The sequence below is a fragment of the Apium graveolens genome, chromosome 3 (assembly GCF_009905375.1).
Source record: "Apium graveolens cultivar Ventura chromosome 3, ASM990537v1, whole genome shotgun sequence".
Taxonomy (NCBI): domain Eukaryota; kingdom Viridiplantae; phylum Streptophyta; class Magnoliopsida; order Apiales; family Apiaceae; genus Apium; species Apium graveolens.
In genome coordinates this window covers 297,331,424-297,340,904 of record NC_133649.1, presented here as the reverse complement: position 1 = coordinate 297,340,904, position 9,481 = coordinate 297,331,424, and the positions used below count along the sequence as shown (strand labels likewise).

Here is a 9,481-nt window from a genome sequence, read left to right as displayed (position 1 = left end):
TTAAACTCGCCGGAATTTTTTGTTAGAACCGACAGAATCATCGAGAAACACTTTGGTTGTGATTGTTGTTACTAGATATGAATTGTTGAGTTTGTATAAAGTGATTTGGACTGAAAAATTATATAAAATAGCCGATTTGTTGGAGTGTATTGGTCGCCGGAACGGTGCCGGTTTCTATACTGCCCAGATTCCGACATTTATTTTTTTCATTTTTCCGGTTGTTTTAACGGAAAGAAGTCAACCTTAACAGAATGAGGTAGAATTCAATACAAAAGTAACGTTAGTGATAAAAAAATAAAAATGTAAGTTGAGTGGTAGATTTCTAAAAAAATAAATAGTTGAGTGATAAAAAAATTATTTTTTCGTGAAATATAAAGGAAATAAAGTAGAGGGATCATTTTAGCAAAAAACCAAAAGCAGATTGTGCGAGTGAAGAGCACCACTGAAGTTGAAGGACTGTCCTGTTTGTTGGTTGAAGATGGAGCTCTCTGTCCAAACTCATTTATCATCTCCACTTTCATCTTCGTCTCGGACTCATTTCTTATATAAACACCACCCCACTATTAAGCCCAACAGTTTGCTCTTCAAATCTTCCACCAACTCATCTTCAATTCAGTTTTTTAAGAGCTGCTCAACAACTGCGTTTAAAAGACAAAACAAGACTCTTTTCATCAGGGTATGCTATTACCCTTTTAATTTCATCTGGGTTTGTTTTAATTCTTGAAATTAATGTTGAAATGCTGGACCAAACAATTGTACTTTTTTAGCCTGCTGTGAACCCTTGCTTATTTATATTCACATTTTGTTATTTTTACACTTATGCCTGCAAGCGTGGAGATTGTTTTTTTGGGTATATGCATATAAGTGTTAGTTAATCGAATATGTTAATTTGTTTTCGGAACCTGCTAGTGCTTTGAGGCCATAGTTTATGTCATGTTATGAGGTCTTGCTACTCAACATTGGTGGAGATGCTCAATTTATGCTCCTTTTTTGTACATTTAATACATGCTTGTCATAATTTATTGGATGGCCTAATGTATTATATATTCTACCTAGCTTGGATAGACAATGTGATTAGTCTAATTCTATACTATACGACTAACTTTGAATAATCTTCATCTCATATAAATTGAACACTCATTTATCTTATTTATAACATGTGGTATGTTAAACTATAAGTACTCAGTTTATATGTTTTACATTAAAGTGAATATATCCAGGCCTGCACTCAAGTTGGTGCTGCTAGCTCTGGTCCTGCGTCGAACAAAATTTCAGAGTTTGCGGATGCATTTTGGAGATTTCTAAGGCCCCACACAATACGTGGAACAGCTTTAGGATCAATGTAAAAAACATTCGTGTTTAACAACATTTTTTAATGTACAAATTTTGTTTAGGATCATGTATCAGTTACATTTACATTGTTTTATTATCTGTAATGTTGACAGTTCTTTGGTTACAAGAGCTTTGATAGAAAACCCAAATCTGATAAGGTGGTCATTATTATTGAAGGCGGTTTCTGGGCTTCTTGCTCTGATATGCGGAAATGGCTATATTGTTGGAATTAATCAGATCTATGATATCGGGATTGACAAGTAAGCAAAACATATACAAACACGCTATCGACTTGCCTTTAATATATTTTTGTCCCTCAAGTATAGCAACAAAAATGTGTTATCAGTTGTCTCTATGTAGGTAGAATAGAAACATTAATCTGCAGTTGGGCTTAACAAATCGCATTTGGTTCCAGTAGCATTTTTTGTTCAATTTTATTTCTCCAATCTCTATATTTCAGAGCAATGTGACATAACAAAATATTTGTTAATTTTTGAAAGTGGTTTCAAGGTTCCCTAGGTTCAGGAAATCCAGTACGACAGTTTGTGAATGGAAGGACTTATCAAGTAGTAAACCTGAATGAATCAAGATATAGCTTCATAAAGTCCAGGGTTCGAGTTTTCACCACAGATGAGTGATGGAGCCTAGGAGGAATAAATCTCTATGTGGATATGCATGATATCTTACCATCTTTAGACTAAAAAGTGTTTACTAATTTGTTTAAGTATTATCCATATTAAATTGTGCACTCCACCCAACAATAGGCATCTATGCCATTAAATTTTTTGATGATGGGTTAAAAATAATTCTTCTGTTGTTCTTGGTTGCAGAATAAACAAACCCTTTTTGCCTATTGCCGCGGGAGATCTTTCTGTTCAACATGCATGGATTTTAGTGCTATTTTTTGCAGTTGCTGGCCTCGTGACTGTTGGATTGAACTTTGGTCCATTTATTACAACTCTCTACAGTATCGGTCTATTTTTGGGAACAATCTATTCGGTTCCCCCTCTCCGAATGAAGAGATTTCCTATCATAGCATTTCTTATAATTGCCACAGTATGTTTCTATCCCCTACACGTCTATGTTTGGTTAAAGAATATGATAGTAATATTTGCACGGCGCATATACGATATTGATAATATAACTAAACCTTTCTTAGCATAGACTTCACAAACTTAACATATGAAGATAGCATAGCCAGCCCAACAACAATTTCTAAGATTATATATGTATATATATTTTGCAGGTGCGAGGTTTTCTTCTCAATTTTGGTGTTTATTATGCTACAAGATCTGCGCTCGGACTCCCATTTGTGTGGAGGTGAGTTATCATCAAATATTGGCTGTGTCTTTGGGAAAGAGCATTGCAAAGGAAATATCCGTCTACAAGGCATTGATGTTGCATGTCAATTGAAAGGCCTCTATCGGGTCCAAAATACTAGTAGTCTAATACGCAAATTTCAAATACATGATTGTACATTCAATAAGAAGACAGTTAATCTGTTTAACTAAAACAGTGTTAAAGTTGCTTCTTGTGTATGTCATCGTGCAAACTGAAAATTGAATTAGCACGAGGTTTCAGGATTGAGCTATGCTTGATTTAATTATCTTCCCATCCTTTTATTATTTTAAAATTTCTGATTCCTTATTATCTTCCTGCAGTTCCGCCGTGGCTTTCATCACAACTTTTGTCACGTTATTTGCATTAGTTATCGCCATTACAAAAGATCTTTCAGATGTAGAGGGGGACCGCAAGTAAGTTGCAAGTCCAATATTTTGCTATATTCCTTTTCATTTACTTGACTTTAGTAGCTTCTGCATGGGAAACTGTAGCTCTATAACTCATTTGTCTATACCCCTCTTTCTTTCATGAAACCTGAATTATAAAGTTGTTACAATCATATATGCAGCCCATAGTTAGATGTCCTGATGAAAATACTGTTTTCCAGAAGCACCAGATAGTTGTAGTCTAAGTTTAGAATATATAGAACACAATGTCACTGTTAGTGCTCACAATTTCCTTTCTAAAAATGAAATTTCAGGTTCCAAATATCTACTTTAGCTACAAAGCTTGGTGTCAGAAACATTGCCTTCCTTGGTACCGGGCTTCTGCTTATAAATTACATTGGTTCTGTATTAGCAGCAGTCTATATGCCTCAGGTGGATACACTTGAAATGCAGCTTAATTATTAATAGTTCTCCTGAGAATTTTGCTCAATTACCTTCTCATCAATAACAACAGAACATGTGTATCTGCTTTTCTGCAACTGTATGTCAATTTACCCTGACAGTCTACAGAGAGATTAAACCTTTGATTAACACATTTTTCAGGCATTCAGGGGCAGCTTAATGATACCAGCACATACCATATTGGGATCTAGTTTAATTTTCCAGGTTCATTAATATGTGTGTGTGTGTGCGTGTTTTAGGCTTTTACTTATGACATGATACCATTTTTCGCAAATCCTTTGACCATTTATTCTTTGTCAGTGTGTGGTATTGCTCCTATGTAAGTTTTTCCTTGTCAATCGTATGTTCGCTTCAGTTTATACTTCATATATGTGCTTGTTGAATATAAGGCATTCTTTTTGGATTTGATGGGTATGTTAATAGAGGAATTTTATGACAATAAATGAGTGACGTAATATCGCAAAGTGGCTCAGTAACTACCAGAATATGAGTAGTTATATAAGTTACGGCGGTATCTATAACATTTCTTATCTATTGCACTTGTTTGTCAAACTGCTAATTGTTGTTGCAAAGTTTTTGTCTTTGGTCTTTTAAGCTGGAACTCGAGTATTACTTTAATTATTGTTGTTACTGTATGTGCATTCAACATAAACATTCCTTCTTGGCTGTGTGCTAATAGATTCTCTCTTTAGTCCTGCAATTTTCTTTCATGTAATTTGACTTTATAGGGTATATAGAAACTTGAGATTGTCATTATGCACTCTCAATATTTAAATTCACACGTTGATGTTTGCAACCGGATAAATAATCTCTTTCTCTTCAATTTTCTGATTTTGACTTTGGTATTATTTGATGTTGAGTACAATCCAATCCTTAATGCTTCTTTGGTCGTATTTTTTAATATTTGATTGAATGAAATGGTATTATTTGATACAGGCATGGTTACTGGAACAAGCAAACTATAGTAAGGTAATATATCAACGTAGATTGCAAGGATATATAGGAATGAGCTAGTAGTTAATTTTAAAACAAATTAAGTGCTTGTAATATTAACTCTTTATTTGTTGTCTCCAAATTATCAGGAGGCAATCGCGGGGTTCTATCGGTTTATATGGAATCTCTTCTACATTGAGTACATCATATTTCCTCTAATCTAATGAGTAATAATAAATCATGTACAAGAACTTCCACCAGTATTACATGGGATGGGAGTCATTCTGACCTGAAAATATGGGTTCTAGGAGTCTAAATGACTAAGCTGAAAGGTCCCATATTGGTAAACCTGCTCGAGATTATAGAGAATACAGCATTTTACTATTTTTTTTGACAAAAGCGGCAAGGAGGCAGAAAGAAGAGTAAATGATGTAGTTGTGGTAATTTGAAGTATCGCCCTTTATATATATATATTTTTTTCCCATTCTGAAATTATTAGCTAAACCCTAAAATCATGTAATTAAGAGGTGCTCCAGTCAATACAAGGTTCTAGTTTTACTTTATATACCTGTCTCAGAAATATTAAGTAGATAGATCTGCTGGTTGGCATTATATGGCCTAAGAGTATCAGTTCTAGTCTTGAAATTTTTTTTCCTCGTATTTTAAATGTAAAAATATGTAGTTTCTGATTACTGCATGCTTATAATTGATGGTAAATGGAGTTTATAAATTAGACAAAGTGTGGACATTCAAATGTTCAGAATAACAAAACCTTCTATGCCAAAAAAATCAAACTGCCTTGTTTCTGTCTCTCTATGCTCAGAACACGTAAAGCGATAAGCTATAAAGAAGTTCCATTCTGTCTCACTCGTAGATTTTAGCATAAAGCTCTATTCTGTCTAAGAAGTACACTTCCTGTTTGAAGGAATAGTTGCTTCAAAGATAAGGTGTTCTTCGGGAGACTCACTCTGAAGCAAGATGACTTTTGCCTGGAGTTGTTTCTCCCCGGGTGTTGGTCGGAGTCGGAAGCCTGGCACTATAAGGCGATTTTCGTGGAGAGTAATGACTGGCTCTTGGAGATAAGCTCACATCCTCCAGAACTCTGAATTGAAGTTCTGAAGGATAGTCCCTCATGCATCCAATCCGAGGACCAGCTCCTGTTGTCCATCTGCATGATACCTGTTGTGCAAACTGGTAAGACATCATTCCTTTGTGGGAAGCTATTCTTTCCATGATCTTCTCTCTGGGAACGGGTTCTTCATATTCCTCTACCTCTTCGTCTTCATCAAATAGATTACGCTTAGAAACTGTAAACTCATCATCAGTTTCCTCTGTTGCTTCATTGTCATCCTCGTCCGACGAACAGTCTACAGGGTGAGGGCAATATCGAGCTCTTTGCTGTTGTCCTTCCTTCTTAAACACCTCGATCAGTCTCTCCTTTTTGGGTATTTCAAGGGTCGTTAATGTTAATGAGATTCCTCGTGAGCGCCTTGCCAAAGTAGAACTCGTGTTGTTATCCTCTTCTTCTCTCATTTGACGAAGATCTGATTCCGATTTGCTGCTATGCAAACCAGTTTCCTTCCGAGGAGGGCCTTCATCATCGTCACTGCAGTTTTTCTGCAGAATCACAAGTAAAAACAAGGAGTTGATCAACCTGTGGCCCCAAATAGTTTTGTTCCTCCACAAGTACCGGAACATATAAAAATATATACCGGAGCATTGTTATTGTACCTGGACTGTATCAAGATCTACATCGTTTTCCAAGAGGAATAACATAAGTGCCTGGAAATTTTCTTCTGTTGGGAGGTAATGTCCACTGTGAGGCCAAACCGCCTGTTGATAGCAAACTATGAATTAGTAACCAAACCATCATGTCAAATACATTCTATGGAGACGTTATAAAGAGAGCAAGCCTTAGATCAGTACCTTTAGAACACCGTTTTCCACCACCAATCTCCCAGCAGATAGTGTTGCACCACCAGCCAAGAAGCTTGAATGTTGAAATTTGCCTTTCTTCTTCGTTCCAACATACAAGGTCTTAGAAGCGCTGAGAACAAATATCCACTTAACATCTGCAGGTCCTTCAGTGGTATGTATAACCTTTCCGCTCTGTTTATAGATGAAACGTCCATTTACCACTTCAACTTCATAATGCTTCCTTTCTGTCTGTAAACGAAGTTGGCTTTATTAGGTTTATAACACTACATACTTCACAGATATCAGAACAGTTTTAGGTTCTACAAGGTTGTGGGTTGTTATTAATGTAATTTTGGTCTTGTCCAAGACTTGTACATTGAGCTGAAATAAAATGTGATGCTCACCGGACCAAGATACTTTATACATTGTTGCAGCAGCTTTGATCTAGAGCATCTTTCATGGTTCACCTCTCTTCCTTCTCCTACATCAAGCCTGAAAATTAAGCGGTAACGATTAAGAGCACTTGAAGTGATTGTTCTCAGGGAGCAGGTAAAGGTCTTTTCTTTGTTCTTTAGTCAAGTAAATGTTACCAATAGAAAAAGGGTTGTTTGCTCGCACAATGCAGCCAACTGACATAGTAGAAATGAAGATTATGTCCATAGCGATGTCGGGGATCAATCTACATAACATAATAGAGTATCAGCAAGTGTCCACACCTATAACTAATGGTAATAGAAAATATAGATCTGTGCAGCAGTAATGCGAAAGCAATATCCTTGAAATGAGGACTTACTGCTTCTAGCCAATGCTGCAAGGCAAGTTTGCGTGCCTTCTCATCCTGTGACAAACCTTTCCCCACCTGCCAATCAAGAGGGAGGCAAAAGTTTATAACTAGAAGAACAGACCATAAAATAGTATGCCTTTAGGACTCAGAACCTACCTTAGCTACTCTGGTACTTGCTCGGGACCAACGTGAAACAGCAGTTTCTGGTTTCTCAACCTCAAAGAATGATACAGAAGTGCGCTCTAGTTGAGCAAAATCCAATAACTTCCACCTGAAAACCACATTAGCATTTAGCATGTTCAAGCTCAAAACATAGACATGTGAAGAATGAGAAAGGATTACAGTATTAGAACACCTTGCTCCTTTCCTTCGTGAGCATATAGTATCCAATAAACTGATAGTCTATACCACTAGTCAGAACTACCTCAAGTACGAGTTCTGACTAGATGGTATACGAATTGAGTGTAAAAATAGCTAATTATACGAGTAACTTGTAGATCTTTCAAAAAACAATAGAAATAAGTTAACTAGACCAACCATCTCTGTTCGGCAAGAACTGCACAATCTGCAAGTTGTCTTCTGATTCGGAAGCTTTTATATGTTTTCTGTAACCTCAGTGCTGCCAGATATTCTGGGTCAATTAACCTAGGCGGTAGTTTAAGGTCATTATCCGCCATGTTCATACTTGGCAGATCATCACAAATTTGTACGGCTCTCCTGCCAACTTTCTCAAGAGCTACATTGTCTTCAGCATGCGCTGGAGGACTTCTGCTAGCTATCGCGATATCCAGATCCACTCCTTTAAAGCTAACAGTTCTTTTAAGTGCTATCTTTTGGGGATCAACTGATTTCATAATGCCAGTCTCAGAATCCAAACCTTTAAAACTAATAGATTGCAGTGCAGTCTTTACGCCATCACGCTCAAAGCTTAGTGATCTAGCTAAAAACGATTCCGTGATGGTCATGAAATAATAAGCCTGTACACTCTAAAACCAGAATATCCAAGATCAATGTGATTACTGTACCTGACAATTGGAGCAAAACTAAACAATTTAATCCCTTGTTTTAAAAATACATAACCTGCTATACTTTTAAAAATACAATTGCACGGTGTATGAACAGAGAAGTTGAATGGTTCTACAGAAAACCATAATTTTTTAGCCTTGTTCCTATTATTACATGTTTTTCGTGTAAGATGAAACCAGATTAAATACAATGGCAGCAATCGCCTATTACCAGAACAATGTAACATTAGGAAAGTCGAAATTTATTGCCAATATCTGAATCAACATTGTATACAATGCCACAATTAGACATAGAAAATAAAAGTAACATAAGCAACTAGGGAGGTTTCTTGATTAAACATAATAGATGCCTGGTTTGAAATCATCTGTTTCAACAACAGAGACAAAGATGATACCTTAATTACATAAATGAACAATGTAGGTTAAATCTTCGAACCAAACAGCTCAAATCATAAACATTGTACAACATAAAGAACTCCAAATTCAAGAAATGAGCAACCCCATTTCTTAATAAGCAAAAAATAGCACCATTATGCATAAAATTGAAGAAAAATCAATATATATTTTCTATAAAACAATATTTGAACAAATCATAGTAGCATGAGACAAGGAGTGATGGTACCTTATTGTAGGAGCTTCACAAGGAGAGTGGAAAATAGAGGAGAGTGAAAATAGGGGGAAAATGGAATGAGAGAGGGAGAGGGAGAGGGAGAGGGAGAGGGAGAGGGAGAGAGAGAGAGAGAGAGAGAGAGAGAGAGAGGGAGAGAGAGAGGGAGAGAGAGAGGGAGAGAGAGAGAGAGAGAGTAAAAAGGGAAAATACGTGTGATGTGATTGTTAGGCACAAAACTGAGAGAGAGCGGATAAAGTGGTGTGATTTCAAGAGGTGTTTAGAGGCCAACCAACAAGTTTGTAGACAGAGAGGGGCTCTCCTTCTTTCTTCACAATGCCATTGCCTATCAAATACTACACACACATTTATAAGTGTAGTAGTCGAGATTTGTCAAAGAAGTGAGGAAGTTTCCATCTAAATCACTTCCATAATCATGTACTCCTAGTATACTACTGTCATTCTTGACATAAATAAATCAATCCTCGTGTTCCAAAAAGAATGAGCTGTTTTTTCAGCACTTCTATCTACTCTTAAGCAGCGGTGGTAAAATACATTTAACCCATTTTTGGAATGAAAGTTTTGGAGCGAAATTTTGTTAAATTTGCATTCATTATAACTTGTTTTCGCTCATTTTAAAAACTAGGTAGCACAATTATGAGTGCAAGTGAAACTAATTTACTTACCATTCACT

At 36.3% G+C, this 9,481-nt stretch overlaps 2 protein-coding genes across 2 annotated transcripts; one reads left to right on the top strand and one right to left on the bottom strand.

The window, feature by feature from the left end:
- Positions 1 to 408: 408 nt before the first annotated feature.
- On the top strand, positions 409 to 5,017 carry LOC141713722 (homogentisate solanesyltransferase, chloroplastic). Its single transcript, XM_074517280.1, has 10 exons — positions 409 to 676; positions 1,221 to 1,342; positions 1,446 to 1,592; positions 2,163 to 2,388; positions 2,579 to 2,652; positions 2,994 to 3,086; positions 3,374 to 3,491; positions 3,663 to 3,725; positions 4,458 to 4,490; positions 4,604 to 5,017. Exons 1-10 carry the CDS (start codon positions 479 to 481, stop codon positions 4,676 to 4,678), a joined length of 1,149 nt encoding a protein of 382 aa, XP_074373381.1. The 5' UTR covers positions 409 to 478; the 3' UTR covers positions 4,679 to 5,017.
- A 143-nt stretch (positions 5,018 to 5,160) lies between these two features.
- LOC141713721 (IQ domain-containing protein IQM6) lies at positions 5,161 to 9,481 on the bottom strand. Its single transcript, XM_074517279.1, has 9 exons — positions 8,803 to 9,481; positions 7,693 to 8,180; positions 7,312 to 7,426; positions 7,165 to 7,230; positions 6,962 to 7,050; positions 6,776 to 6,863; positions 6,381 to 6,620; positions 6,186 to 6,287; positions 5,161 to 6,071 (listed from the first exon to the last, which is right to left on the bottom strand). The coding sequence occupies exons 2-9, from the start codon at positions 8,118 to 8,120 to the stop codon at positions 5,418 to 5,420; spliced, it is 1,782 nt and encodes a 593-aa protein (XP_074373380.1). The 5' UTR covers positions 8,121 to 8,180; positions 8,803 to 9,481; the 3' UTR covers positions 5,161 to 5,417.

Coding starts and splice junctions, on each gene's coding strand:
- LOC141713722 (XM_074517280.1), top strand. CDS start 479: ATGGAGCTCTCTGTCCAAACTCATTTATCATCTCCACTTTCATCTTCG. Junction 677..1,220: donor ACAAGACTCTTTTCATCAGG/GTATGCTATTAC, acceptor GAATATATCCAG/GCCTGCACTCAAGTTGGTGC. Junction 3,492..3,662: donor CAGCAGTCTATATGCCTCAG/GTGGATACACTT, acceptor CACATTTTTCAG/GCATTCAGGGGCAGCTTAAT.
- LOC141713721 (XM_074517279.1), bottom strand. CDS start 8,120: ATGACCATCACGGAATCGTTTTTAGCTAGATCACTAAGCTTTGAGCGT. Junction 7,427..7,692: donor GTTCTTGCCGAACAGAGATG/GTTGGTCTAGTT, acceptor TGTGGTTTTCAG/GTGGAAGTTATTGGATTTTG. Junction 6,288..6,380: donor TGGAAAACGGTGTTCTAAAG/GTACTGATCTAA, acceptor TGCTATCAACAG/GCGGTTTGGCCTCACAGTGG.